The sequence below is a fragment of the Vanacampus margaritifer genome, chromosome 11, assembly GCF_051991255.1.
Source record: "Vanacampus margaritifer isolate UIUO_Vmar chromosome 11, RoL_Vmar_1.0, whole genome shotgun sequence".
NCBI lineage: Eukaryota > Metazoa > Chordata > Actinopteri > Syngnathiformes > Syngnathidae > Vanacampus > Vanacampus margaritifer.
The window spans coordinates 2,678,749-2,693,731 of record NC_135442.1 but is presented as its reverse complement, the minus strand read 5'-3'; the positions used below and the strand labels follow the sequence as shown (position 1 = coordinate 2,693,731).

The following is a 14,983-nucleotide window of genomic DNA, read 5'->3' as shown; positions in this document are numbered from 1 at the left end:
GTTTAGGGTTAGGGTTTCGAGTTTAGGGTTAGGGTTTAGGGTTAGGGTTAGAGTTAGGGTTAGGGTTTCGAGTTTAGGGTTAGGGTTTAGGGTTAGGGTTAGAGTTAGGGTTAGGGCTAGGGTTTAGGGTTAGGGGTTAGGGTTAGGGTTTAGGGTTTAGGGTTAGGGTTTAGGCTTTAGGGTTAGGGTTAAGGTTAGGGGCTAGGCTTTAGGGTTAGGGTTAAGGTTAGGGTTTAGGGTTAGGGTTAGGGTTTAGGGTTAGGCTTTAGGGTTTAGGGTTAGGGTTTAGGGTTTAGGGCTTAGGGTTAGGGCTTAGGGGTTAGGGTTAGGGTTTTGGGTTTAGGGCTAGGAATAGGGTTTAGGGTTAGGTTTAGGGGTTAGGGTTAGGTTTGGGTTAGAAATTGTAAAATACAACTTGACACCAGTCGCCACAATAATATGCATTATTATTTCATTTATTATTGCTAAATTTGGACGTGGACATGTCTGCTGCCAGTACAGGCTTTCCAAGTAAGGGGCAATCATTAATCACGCGTTAACTCAAAATGAACGAACACATTTTTGCACTCCTAAAAATAATATAATGATTTTTGAAATTTTTTTTTATTGCTTTCTTTCTTTATTCAAAATCCAACATCTAATTCAAACTGAGCACACAAAACCGAACCGTGGTGTTGAACAAGAGATTTCAACAAGAAGTGACCCAGAAGTGGCCTAATATCAACAGGAAGTGATTTAACCAGGAAGTGGCCGCTACTTTTTTTTGTTTTCCTTCTGATCAGTTTTTTTCCCTTATATAACTTTATTAAACAATTACAACGGAATACACAAACAAATTGTGAACACTCCACACAAGTTATTAATACAGAAAAAAAAGTCAGGGGGGGATATTTAAAAAAAAAAAAATATTTTTTTAAAAGAGCATAATCTAAAATGCTTCATGTCTGCTGGCTACAATTGCTCTTTGTGTAAAAGCCCACGTGACGCTGAGCTGAAGGTGCTGGTCTCAAGCACGTTGTAGCATTGCCAGGCCCGGACGGACGGGGGTGGGAGGGGGGGGGGTGCGTTTGGTATCATAAAGCTTGAGCAGCGTTTCCCTTTTGAGGTCTTTTCTTGGTCATTATGACTGCAAATATTGAACTTGGTCGAGCTTCGTCGGTTTGCCTTTTACGCGTTCAAATGATTTACAACAATCTGACGAGCTCACAAAAGCCGAGCCGGCGGCCGCTTTTGCCGCTCTTACTTTCTTAATTCTGACTTGAGACAAAGGCCCGCTTGGAATGCGTGTTTATTTGAGAGGAGCTCAGGCGCTCGTATTTGCTTTTGAAATGTGTTGTCTTTGCGTTAGTTCCACCACCGGCAGGGATTGGCGTCTGTTTATTTGGAGACAAGCTCAAACCTTTGACCTTCCCCGATGGGTGGCGAAACCCGCACCGAGCTACTTGATGCGGTTGCTCAACGGCTGCCCTCAAGTTAACGCTCAATGATACTCTGCTTTCTGGACTTTCCTTTTCCGGCTGTCCCCTACTTGGCAAATAAATATGAATTGCAGAAAGGAGGAATTTCTTGACAATCCAAAGTTCAAATTGCAGAGTTCAATTTGTGGGAGTTCATTTGAACCCCCATAGTATAATTTTAAATGGTGTGTAGAGAAAGTGTTATTTCACAGAGTTAATCGCATGGAGTTAGATCACTTGCAGTGTGTTCGATTGGCTCCGCCTCTCACCTGCTTGTCAAAAGGAGTTTGGGGCCATGAATTCATTTTCAGTTTGACTGTGGTCAACATTAACATAGCCTACTTCAAAAGAGGTTTTGGGTTCAAGTTAACTGTCGTTACATCGGCCTTTCGGCAAGTGCGCTTACTTATTTTCGATGAGTACTTTATGAGGCGAAAAAGTCTGTCCGTGTACATTTACCGAGACTTCGCTTAAAAAAAAAAGAAAGAAAAAAAAATCTGTCCGTGTACTTTTAACCGAGGCTTCGCTTATTTTTATTTTTTTTAAATAAATGAATAAATAAATCTGTCCGTATAATTTTACTGAGGCTTTGCTTAAAAAAAAGAAAGAAAAAAAAAAATCTGTCCGTGTACTTTTACCGAGGCTTCGCTTAAAAAAAAAAGAAAGAAAAAAAAATCTGTCCGTGTACTTTTAACCGAGGCTTTGCTTATTTTTATTTTTTTTAAATAAATGAATAAATAAATCTGTCCGTATACTTTTACCGAGGCTTCGCTTAAAAAAAAAAAATAAAAAAAATCTGTCCCTGTACTTTTACAGAGGCTTCGCTTAAAAAAAAAAAATAAAAAAAAAAAATCTGTCCCTGTACTTTTACAGAGGCTTTGCTTAAAAAAAAAAAAGAACGAAAAAAAATCTGTCCGTGTACTTTTAACCGAGGCTTCGCTTATTTTTATTTTTTTAAAATAAATGAATAAATAAATCTGTCCGTATACTTTTACTGAGGCTTTGCTTAAAAAAAAGAAAGAAAAAAAAAATCTGTCCGTGTACTTTTACCGAGGCTTCGCTTAATTAAAAAAAAAAAAAAAAAAAAAAAAAAAAAAAAAAAAAAAAAAATCTGTCCCTGTACTTTTACAGAGGCTTTGCTTAAAAAAAAAAAAAAAGAACGAAAAAAAATCTGTCCGTGTACTTTTATGAGGCTTCCCTTAAAAAAAAAAAAAAAAGCCCTCTCTTAAAACGAGGAAGCTTTCGCTCGTGGAAAACCCCCAAACAGAACAGGCCAAAGTTACATGTTAAACGTACAACACGGCGTGGCTGGATCGCCTCGAGGTTAAGGTCGCTACCTTTAGTACTCCGGAGTGCGGCAGTTTGATCCGTCATGGTAGATCTTTTAGGAGTCAAACTTTTAGGAATGTCTGAGGAGAGTTAAATGTCGATTCCCGCTTAACGAGTTCAAAATGTCCCGTTGTTCAATATTTTCACTATTTTAAAGGTTGATGTCACTCTGGACAGTGTGTAGCGGTAAAAAAAAAAAAGTGAAATCAATTCATCACTTTTTGTGCACCAAAAACAGCCCAGTGACAAGAGCAGTTTTTGGCATTGTAGACAAAAGTGCAATCCTGCTTGGGTTCACGCCACTTGTTGTGGAAATTCGGTTCTACGGTTCTGCACTTCCGGACCTGGCGGAAGTTGCTTCTTCTTTGTCTTTGGCCCAATTTGACAAGAAGTCAAATGATTAGTGCAGAGAATTCTGCTGAAGCCTTCCAAAGAAGGAATCCTCAAAGTGACTCTTGGAGTCATAAAGATATCACAACTTCAGACTAATGAAGGGCGAGCGAGTGAGCGAGCGAGCGAACGAGCAAGCGCGTGATCTCGCTGCTCATCATCAGCAGACAAAGTCGAGTCCGAGCCTAAAAAAACACTTCCTGGTCCTGTTTGGACTCCACTTCAAAAGGTTCCCAACACAAAGAAGCATACTTCCTCGTAATAAATGGAAATGGTATGAAAATGGATTGTTGCACTTTTTGTCACGGGTTTGCGTTAAGACAAACGGCGGCGGACGGACAGACAGACATGCTGGTCAGACGCTGTTAGTTTTGGCTCGGCGGGAGAAACTAAATCATTCGGCCGCTGTTGTGATAACTGGCACCGCTGTGAAAAAGCTGCTGGGAAGATCGCGCAATGGCTTGGACCAAAAAAAAAAGATTCTCGCTCAAGGGGGGAGCCGGCGTCTTACATGACAAATCGCACTTTGGGGTCTCATTTATACGCATTATGGATCACAACATTATGGAAAATCTTCTGCAGCGTTTCTGAAAATGAGCCACAATCCGTCCATGATTTGGAGGCTAGGCCGGATGACAATCTGGATCAAAGTCAAAAGGTAAGCAGAGCTGCGTTGAGTTTTGTTGGACGCACAGGTTAGCGTTAGCTCCTGATTAGTGGCGTAAGTTTTTGGGAGTCGGCGGGTGGTTGTGTTTAGCAATGTGTCCACTCCAATTAATAAACCCATCTGACATGTTGTGAAGTGCTGCCTCTGTGAATGAAAATGATGTTGTCATCTTCATAGTTAATCTACAAAAGAGGATTAGGGCCAGTGAAGAGAGAGAAAAAAGTTTGGCATTCTCAGAATTCTCTCTTTAAAGTCAGAATTTTAAAGTCAGAATTCTGACAGTAAAGTGAGAATTCTGCCAAACTTTTTTTCTGAGAATGCCAAACTTTTTTCTCTCTCTTCACTGGCCCTAATCCTTTTCCGTATTAATCACCTTTTTTCTTGTCTTCCTCAAGTAGGATGCTGCTTGCATTGCTGAACTTTCTATCTCCGCCCCTGTCGTCATGGTAACCTCAGTGGCACTAGTCATTGGTTTCACTGTACAAGTGACTCATTTTCATAAAAAACGAGACATACCTCTAAAAGGTTTTGGGAGATTTCGATAAAAAAATCATTGACTGCTGTTGACGTTTTTATTCGTCAACTGGAATCCAAGCGTTTACTGCCAGTGACGAAAATATCCGTCATGTTTTTCAACGTGAAGAGCTTGCTTGTGAAATCCAGGTTAATGAACCACTGTAATGACTAATCGATCCCCTAGATGGCAACATTGCGTCGCTTTGGACTTGTCGTCAGCACAGATTTTGAGGTGAAGAAGAGAGTTTTTCTTTGATTTTTTTTATATGAGAAAAAAAAGAGAGCACTCTTTCTTTCTGTCAAGTCGGTCCTGAAAGTTTAAAAAAATGACTGGCAGACCACAAAGTCAGACCCGTTTAGTGAATTGTAAAATCCAGATTTAATATCAGTCTCAAGTTTGTTGAATGACTAAAATGTAACATATAAAACGCATGTTCTTCTACAATCCAAATCTAGAGACAGGAAAAGACGAGGAGAGTTTGTAAAAGTACAAATATGTGCATGACTCGGTGAAGCAAGACGGGAATGAAGGGAGTCCAAAAACGGCTCAATCGCTGCCAGTCCACAACAAAACGCAAGCAAGGACAACAAAACGGCAATAAAGGGCCGACTACATGGAACGTACACTATACATACTCCTTATAGAATATAATCATTTCTTTCTCATATATAGAACTCTACTATCAACAGACAATACATCATTGTATACAAAGTAGAAACTTTTCCCCCTACACACACAAAAAAAAAAAAACTCAGTTCATTTGAGACCCTCATCAGTTTTGCAATGTAACACAAGGCATTCAACAAAATATACAAAATAATAAACAAAAGTTACAACATCCCTGCAAAGATGAAGAAAGGGGGGGTGGGGGGCGGGGCTTGTGGGAGGAACATTAATATTTTTCATGTCAAACAACAAAATCCACATTTGGGTGCCAACAATCATCAATTCAGCTTTTCTTTTGTTTTGCGACATGAAAGGGAGGAAAGTAGCCAAGTTTAAGATAAGACCACCTGACTCAACTAAATAAAGGCTTTTCCTCAAGTAACGCGTCGCCATTAAAATAAAAAATTTACATACAGAATTTCAAAAAGGTTGATTAGCGAAAGGTTTCAAATAATTCTATTTAATTAGTGGTGCCTTGAGATTGGCGTGACCTTAGTTTTTTTTGAGATATGATTTGTCAAACTTTGCTCTGCTAGCTTAATGCTAGCACATAATAGGAAATGCCTAAGATGGGCTAACAAAACTAGCGTTGGCGTTGTGATGTATTAACTCTCTGGGAAACGGATATTTGAACAGTGGAGCAAGAGTTGCATACAGATCAAAAAAAACAATATTTAACAATTCTTTATCCTCTGCAAAGAATGACTGAAGCCCGACTGTTTAATTGTAGTGATGCGAAAATGAAGCTTCATGAAGCACTTGTGATATTTCTTTACTCCTCTAGATGGCACTCATGGTTCAAAGATCAAATGGAAATGGACTCGATTTTCATTTTGCACTCGCCTTTATCTTTCAGCAGCATCGAGAGGAGTCCAAAAATATCGCAAGCGCTTCATGAAGCGTCATTTTCCCATCGGCTGACATTAAGCTCTTCAAAATCTGGAAATGCCGATTTTTCTCATTCATTTATTATTTAACTTAGAAAACAATTCATCAACATCGGTTATTGATATTGTTTTGGACAAATATCAAAATCGATTTTTTTTTAAATAATCCATATTGATTGTAAGATAAGACCATCTCCTTGTACATTCAATCCACGTCTACATTATACTGCCCCCGGTGGTCAAGGCACACACAACAGAAGGGACAGCACAATGACTATTGAATTGAAAGGAAAAATCATTTCCAATTTATTACGCCTTTACTAGCTTTTCACAAAACACATTCCAAACATTTTAGTTCTGAGCGTGGTCACGGCACAAATTAAACTCTTATCTCAAGGCATCACAAAAAAAAAAAAAAACATTCTTCACTGCTCGGCTGAGAAAACAAAACCGGGTCATACGGTGATGCTACATGAGGAAAAAATAAATAAATGCGGTGACCGTTTTGGATGTGCTCGCACCTGCCACACGCGCCACCAAGCTGACATTTGTGGAGCAGATGTGGAAGCAGCTGCGCCTCTGGAACCTCCCAGGTGGTATATCGGGGAAAGGAAAGCACCTGGTCATAAACACAAGCGACTCTTTCCGTCCTCGCATGGCAAAACACTCACGGCGACGCCGTTTTCTTGGAAGATTCCAGTTCTGAGGAACAGATCTGCTAACAACGCTGAGTTCCACATTATTAGGCACATCTGGATCCATTTACAATATCGCGGACATTTTCATTGAGTTCAAAAGTGTTGTCATGAAAAATGATTTAGAAAGGAAGGATATAATTAGCAATCAAATCTCTGCAATTGTTTACTTTGTCAAATGAACTCTTCTTACAACATTCTTAGGAAATCACAACGTCGACCTAACAAATATCAAACACGTTTCAGTTTTATTAAATGAATTACTAAAATAAATTCCCCAATATTTAAATTTGATGTAGATGAATCCTTTTTTTTTTTTTTGGGGCACATTTTGCTGAAGTGTTCCAAAATGCGCACAAAATGTAAATACAATCAAACAAAACTTCATTTTTTGGCATTACGTGGCTGTTCTTTAAAAATAAAACTAAAAAAAATTCAGAAGTTCTCGATGGGGTTGAGGTCAGGGGATGATGACTTTTTTTTTCTCCCCCATCAAATGTTTAAGTTAAAAATCAGTAATAATTTGGAACATTGTGTACGGAACTTATTAAAAAAAAATTTTTTTTACAGTGCATGCTACTTGTAACTAGCAATGGGAAAATGAAGCTTCACGAAGCACTTGCGATATTTTTTCTACTCCTCTAGATGGCACTCATGGTTCACCGCAACTTTCGTTGCACTCGCCTTTATCTTTAAAGCAAGAGCACCGTCTAGAGGAGACAAAAAGTATCGCAAGTGCTTCATGAAGCTTCATTTTGCCATCATGACTTGTAACTGCCTCCAAGATGAGAATCAACAAGGCGATGGATCTTCGCAGGGAGCAAAAAGGTCACCCGTCACGTTTGTGCCAACAACACGCGCACATCGGATGTCTGGTCCAATTGGAAAGAAGACACGCCCTTTTCTTGAGCTCCTTTTTAAGGCAAGTATCCAAAAATATCCGTATTATTTCAAACGATAACAAAAAAGGCACAAGTTTTTTTTTCTTTCACTGTCAGTCATTTTGGAATGCGAACACCTGCGGACCGGATTACACACTGGAAAAACGGGACCAAATTGAATCTCTTTGTTCCATTTGTTCAGATAATGAAAAAAAGAAGAAGAAGAAAAAAAAAAGCAGGAATGTTCCAACTATCACATTCGTTGTATCCTCCACCGGGTTTGGATGGAAACGTGCGCACAAAAAGTAACAGATGATCAAAATCAGGATACAGATGGTCCGTACTGGATCCGTTTTTGACTGGCTTTAAAACAAAACAAAAAAAAAAAACAACAACAACAAAACGTGTGGACTGTCGTGTATGAAAAGTACTGGCACTAAAGGTTGCGCAATGGCGGCGTCAATTTGTACACATCAAGGTAGATTTACAGGAAAATTAGTTTGCGTGGCGTCCATTTACTCGTTAAGAGTGTTGGGAGTGGTATTGAGGATGCGTGTGTGTGTGTGTGTGTGTGTGTGTGTGTGTGTGTGTTCACGCAAAGTCTCAGTGCTGGAAAGGCAACGCGGCCGCCTTACATGAGGGCGTCCTCTTCCATCGGCTCCTCTTCAACCCTGAACACACATTTGCAAAAATCAGCACAAGTCTCACCTTAGCACGACTATTAGTAGCAAAATGAAGCTTCATGAAGCACTTGCGATACTTTTGGACTCCTCTAGATGGTGCTCTTGGTTTAACGATAAAGGCGAGTGCAATGAAATCTGATTACATTTCCATTGAATCTTCGAACCATGAGTGCCATCTAGAGGAGTCAAAAAAAATATCGCAAGTGCTTCGTGAAGCTTCATTTTCCCGTCGCTAGCAATTAGGGCTTGAAGCGACTACAGTTGGCAAGTCCGCTAGAGATGTCATAATTAATCGATTAACAAATTAATCGACTATTTTATTACAGTGTTAACTCGTTTTCTGCTGGGGTTAACGTCCAAAAAATACCAGCAATAAATGAAATCTGCAAAGTAGTTAGCTTATGTTTTACATTTATTACACTCTAAAAAGAGTTGGGTCAAAAATAACCCAAGTACGGGTCAAAAATGGACCGATCCTTAACAACTCAGAAATATTGGTCAGATCCTTGACTTGGGTCAAAGTTGGGTCAAATTGATCCATAAAGTTTATCGGTCCCTTTTTGATCCATAATTGGGTTACTTTTGACCCAACTGTTTTTAGAGTGTAATAAATGTTTTAAGGCTCTAAAGCTCCTCACCACAAAGTTCGAGGCATTTACATTTTCTCACATTTCTCTCGTTTCAACATTCAAACCTTCATATTTTTTTATAAAATAGGTACATTACTGTAAAAAAAGAAAAAAGAAAAAAGCATTCAAAATTGCACTAAAAAAAGTGAACCGTGTTATAGCAAGGGAACACCGTAATCGAGTAATCGTTTGGAGCCAGGTTTGAATTGAAAATGGTCCAAATCCTCTGATTTCAGCATTTCGACAGTAATTGTTGACTGATTTCTGTCGTCCTTCATGAAAGAAGACTAATTATCTTCTGTGTTTAATCAAAATAAGATATTTGCAAACATCTGTTTTTATTTTGGAAAACAACGACCGATCTGTAACATAGTACAACATCAATACCCTTTAGAATTTTTTTTTTTTTAATCTCTATACGAATGCAAAGTATGAAATAAACACCAATCACTGGTTAATAAACAGAAATTAGGTAAAAAAAAAAAAAAAAATCTTTTGTGACAGCACTTAAGTCAACTTTACCGCACCGCAATGACAGTTCCAACTTATGCTCGTACCGTCGTCAAGTCATAATCGGGGCAACGAGTGCATTTGCAAGCAGAGGACGTACTTGTTGCCAAAGTGCTTGTTGGCGACGGAGAGCGAGGCCATCGCCGAGACGGTTTCCGCCTCGTCGGCGTCTCGTCTGAGGGTTTCGCTCAAAGAGCACGCCAGCGTGGAGGCGGAGCCTTGTAGCGAGCGCCAGTACTTGCCTGCCACCACACAAACGACATTATCAGACTTCACAATCAATGCGCCGCTGATCAGGGAGCTGCATGGAAGTGGGCGTGGCAAGTGGCTCCGTCCCACTGAAAATCAATACGTTGATATTTCATGTGAAATTGTGCCAATTCTGTGCCATTTGTGGAGACTGCATTTTACAATAAAAAAAAGTGCAGAATTTCACAAGTTTCTTGATGTTAAAGATAAGATCGCTCTTAGTATAAAAAGGAAAATGTACTGAGCTGTCACCAACGTCTTACAAATGCAATTAATGCCATCTAGTGGCAGAAAGATGACCTCAACAAAAATCAATATCACACTCGAACAGTACAACTTGAATTCAATGTTATGAATTATTATGAAATGATTGTATCAATGACTCAAAGATGCAGCCATATTTCTACTAGTTTCACATTTTCCCACTTTAATGTTAACAAGAGTGTCAAAACTGAAAAAAGTATTTTATTGTATATTTAAAAAATTGTGATTATTCGTATGTTAACTATTGAAGTCATGCGATTATAATTACGATGAAAATTTTGAACCCCCTGACACTTTTATAAAAACTCAAATTTATATTAAAACTAATAAAAACAATTTAAAAAAATTGGAAGGGGGGGGGGGTAAAAATGAATACAAATGCTTGAAAAACTCATTAAAAGCATAAACAAAAGTCAAATGAGATTTAAAAAAAAAACAAGTGTCATGGAAAATCCAAATGTATTCGAACCCTGGCTGCAGTTTGAACATGCTTTGCGATCACATACATGACGCGCATGCGAGAAGTTGCCATTCTTCTTTTTGGGACTCACTGTGAGCTTCCAGAACTTTCTCCATGGAGTGGACGGCGTTGTCGTTCGGCCTCTGGTGCAAGACTTCATCCGGGATGGGCCCCAACTGAAACAAACGCGTCATCGCCGCGTGACTCCAGGGCCGCCATTTGCAATTTCATCATGGACGCTCATTTAACAATTTAGACCTTAACGGGCTCACGCTTTTGCTTTAAGAGATATAAATAAAATGAAATATCAATCAATAAATGTAAACGTTCTGCTCTCACATTTATTTATTTCATACTGCAGACGCTCTGTCAGGTCGAAATGTTATTCAAATGAGGGGGCGGTCCTAAGCGTGTCTTGGGTTGGGTTCCGCCGTTGATATTTATATATGTATATTTCAACATTTATTTTTATATTTATTTTATTATTTATTTTATATATATATATATATATATATATACTGTATATATATAATTTTTTTTATTTAATATTTTTTTTATTTCCATTCATATTCATTTTTTAATTATATTTTTATATCCGTTTTTATTTTGCCTTTTATTCATTTGTATATTTATGAGTCATGTATTTATTTTGAATCTTGGCAGTTTTGCTCCTTCATGGCGGAGGAGCAACTAAGTTGCTGACACACGATGAAAATGGTCTGCAGCTCCACACCTACTTTGGAGCGCTGCTTTGCTGTGACCCAAAAAAAAAAAAAAAAAGGACAATATGCTCTTTGTACTGCGACCCACCCAAGGTGGAAAGTGCTCGCTCACACCAAAGTATACACGCACAGTCTGGGGCGTTCAAACACACACACAACATTTCTCACCACGTTTGTATCCTTTCGCAATCCATCAAGTGGATTACAAATAAAAACGGACGCAAAGACGACGATGTTGGATGGGCGGAGCTGAGCAAGAGCCAAAGTTGGTGTTCTTCAGCCTGGTCAGAAGAGTTGTTTGAATTTGAGAAAATAGCGTGTGGGAGGAGTCCACAGGGGGGGGGGGGGGGGGGATACTTGAATCGCACCGCGTCACGCCACACGACATCATCAGCGCACCGATGCGGCGGGAACCGCACGTTACGTTGCCCTTCATCTGACCATCAGCGTGGATTTTAAACATAGAAGGGCCAAAACATGCCTTGTGAAAATTCAACTGCCCTAAAAAAAAAAAACTAGCCACCAGAGGGTACTAGAACTGCACAAATGGAAATCAAGCCGACTTTTTTACCAGATGTGCTGCTTATAATATCGTGACATGACGACGACGATGTTGTGGCAGTTTAAATATCGCCATATCACAAAATTGGCATTATTGTTACATCCCAGTGATTTGAAGGTGCTTTTATTAGTTGTTGCAGTCCTCTGGCAGGGCCCTTTGAACTGTTCCTAAGGTGAGGCCGCGTTTAGCCACTTCGCTCCTCAAGTCCACAGAGACTGTTGATATTTTTAACACTTTCACTGCCATGGACGTTAAAAGACGTCAAGTAAAAACCTACGGAGGGCCGCCAATGACGTTAAAAGACGTCATCCAAAACACAACATTTTCTGTGGACCTTGAAAGATCAGTCAAAATGCTTAAATCGGCTGGCACTGGCGACATCCCGTTTCTGAAAACGTCTGGCAGTGAAAGAGTTAAGAGGAGGCTCAAGACACACTTTTTTAGTTTGGCATTGAAATAATAATTTTAACCCAATTTATCTCTTTTCTTAGTTCCCAGTTCCTTTTATCATATTGTCTTTTAGCTTTGTTTTTGCCTTTTATTCCGTTTTCTTTTAGCCTTTAACTGTTTTAAGCTCCAGTGTTTCCTGGGTGCCTTTCCTCACATGGTTTCTCTGTGCCCCGCTATGTTTTTTTTTTTGGGGGGGTGGACGTTTTTCCTTTTATTGTATTATGGATGTTTTAATTGTTTAGCACCTTGAGTTGATTGATTGATTGATCCCTAGTTACTACGTCAAGCTCTCAAATTGGATCAATCGGAACTTCCATTTTCAAAAACAGTCAAATCTTCTGCTCAATGTGGAGGAAGGGAAACCCCCGTCGAGTAGCAGGGTCACAACAGGACAGGAGTGTAAAACACTTCCATATACGTAGAAGCATAATAAAAAAAACCTTCACGTTTGCCACTTAACTCTTTGACTGCCAAAAACGTTAAATAACGTTTAGTAAAATCCTATGGATGAGTGCCAAAGACGTTAAAATACGTTTCTTTTTTCAAAACTGAGGTGAAACTAACCATTTTCTATTGTTGATTACTCAAAAACGGAATAAGGTAGAAACAAACTTTTTTTTTCTGATGGAAGATGAGAGTCCAATCTTGTTTTGGCAGTATGTGTGTTTCCATAGTCCAAACACATAATTTTCTATGGACCTTGAAAGATCAGTCAAAATGCTTAAAATCGGCTGGCACCCACGGCATCCCTTTTCTGAAAACGTCTGGCAGTCAAAGAGTTAACAGATTTGCCAGCAACAAATTCTCCAAACATTTAGTTGAGAAGTCGCTTTCCGCAAACGACCTGCCGTAACCCCCAGCCAGTCGAAAGCAGACTAACGCTTGAGCTCTCCGTCAAAGTGAGGTCAGGGGTTCTCGGGGGTTTTGGCGGGGCTCACCTCAGCGAGCGCATGGAGGGGGGGGGGGGGGACAGTCTGTCTGCGTGATTGACAGCTGGGCCCCATGCTTATAAACTTTAATGGCTCATGTCAGGGTCCTCTGGGGGCCCCCACCTGGCAGGAATGGCAAACACACTATATGGAAGCTTACAAGGTCCACGGCGACATCGAACCATCGGTGGCATGAAGACGAACGATGCTTTGCACGGCTTTCGATGGCACGGCGACCGATGTCCCGGCAAAGCAACGTGAGACGCTGCGGAAAGCCACGAGCTAAGAGCGAGGAATGTGCGCCGGCCGGTATAAACATTCCAGGGGGAGGTTGAAACAAAAACAGTGGAAAGAGGTGAGATTCCACTTGTTCAGCAAAAGAAAAGGGCGCACAAGGCGTCCATTGTTTACTGTTGTGGCGGCGTCCATGTGTTAGCAGTCACCAAAATCTGTTGATTATGTCATGCTAAGTGAGCGAGCTAATGGCGTGTGGCGTGCAAACCAGGTGATCTTTTCCACCGGCGGGTCAAGTCAGGCCCCGAGAGGGCACAGGTGAATTTGAGCGTCTTACTGTAGCCGTCGCGAAAACAAACTCAGAGACAGCTGCTAGCAATTAGCATATTAGCCTGTTGTGCATCACATCCATGCTAACAAGCGCGCGTCCAAGCGGGGCCAACATCTGCTTGCAAGCAATCATTAATTAGTTCCAAGTTCAGCGGCCAATTCGTCACTCACAAGCAATTTGACTTCAGCTTTACGCTCACACATCGACAGCAACGCCAACCGGAAAGTCCGCTCGCCGATTCGGTCCTTGCTCTTCTTGTAGGCACATTTGAGCTGCTTTCAAAAGAAACCCAACGCTCATTATAACACGGCTTGTCCTAACGTGGCAATAAAAGGTGGAATATATTTCTCACACTGGTGAGCAGTAAAAGAGTGCAAGGACGAGGTAGGCTGGCGGTGGAAAGAGGTCACCAGGCGCGGTTGAGGTGCTGACATAGGGACTAGAAAAAGACGTCTTTGCGTCTTTGTTGAATGCCTTTGCTCATATTTTTAGTTGTTGAAAATAATGGTTGGCTTTGGCAATTTTGCGGAAATCAAACCAAATCTCGACAGGACTTCACTGCTACACTTTTTCAATTCCGGTTTGCTAATCTTGCCCGTCGTTTTAGATGCAGACTGAAACCCGCAGAAGATCGTGTTCTGTAGCAATCTTAACTCTTTGACTGCCAGACGTTTTCAGAAAAGGGATGCCGTGGGTGCCAGCCGATTTAAGCATTTTTGACTGATCTTTCAAGGTCCACAGAAAATTATGTGTTTGGACTATGGAAACACACATACTACCAAATGAAACATTGGACTCTCATCTTTCATCAGAAAAAAAAGTTTGTTTCTACCTTATTCCGTTTTTCAGTAATCAACAATAGAAAATGGTTAGTTTCACCTCTGTTTTGAAAAAAACGTCTTTTAACGTCTTTGGCACTCCTCCATAGGATTTTACTAAACGTTATTTAACGTTTTTGGCAGTCAAAGAGTTAACACAAAACCTACCCCGAAGAAGAAGTGGACCGTCTTAACTATTTGTAGAAATGTTGTTGATTCATTTTCCACACGTAGGTCGTTCCATGCCAAACCATCAGATTTGGATTTGAATGAAACTTGGTGTACTTGTAGCTTTGGGAGCTATACGGCTCGCTGAATTTGGACATTTACGGCAAAAAAGGGGCGTGGCCTCCTTCCTTTGAACCCTTCTATCGAAATATATTTTGCCAAGTAATAACTCGTTAGGCAAAAAAAAAGAAGAGCAAAATAATCTGAACAATTCTGTTCTAAGTTATAGGAAGTTTGATCATGAATCACCCGGAAATTTAGGTAAGAAAAACGAAAATAAAGCAGCACCCGTTTGATTTATCAATCAGGACAGGAACAAAAAAAAAAAATACAAATAAAGAATCCAAAAAGCGTACCAGCACGGCTCTTTTTTCTCCTTGGAGCTGCAATGCCCCATTTGATGTTTTCCAGCCGCATTCCACATC

The 14,983-nt window shown here is 40.1% G+C and overlaps 1 protein-coding gene across 4 annotated transcripts in view; it reads right to left on the bottom strand.

Annotated features, from left to right (window-relative positions):
- Positions 1-4,710: 4,710 nt before the first annotated feature.
- The window catches only part of LOC144060417 (histone deacetylase 4-like), a 110,545-nt gene continuing 100,272 nt past the window's right edge, over positions 4,711-14,983 (bottom strand). For all 4 annotated transcript variants that reach the window (XM_077579956.1, XM_077579954.1, XM_077579955.1 and 1 more), the window contains 3 exons: positions 10,376-10,460; positions 9,412-9,553; positions 4,711-8,160 (listed from right to left, as the gene is read on the bottom strand). In XM_077579956.1, coding sequence (XP_077436082.1) covers positions 8,121-8,160; positions 9,412-9,553; positions 10,376-10,460 — 267 coding nt within the window. In that variant the 3' untranslated portion in view covers positions 4,711-8,120. The remainder of the gene's footprint in view (positions 8,161-9,411; positions 9,554-10,375; positions 10,461-14,983) is intronic.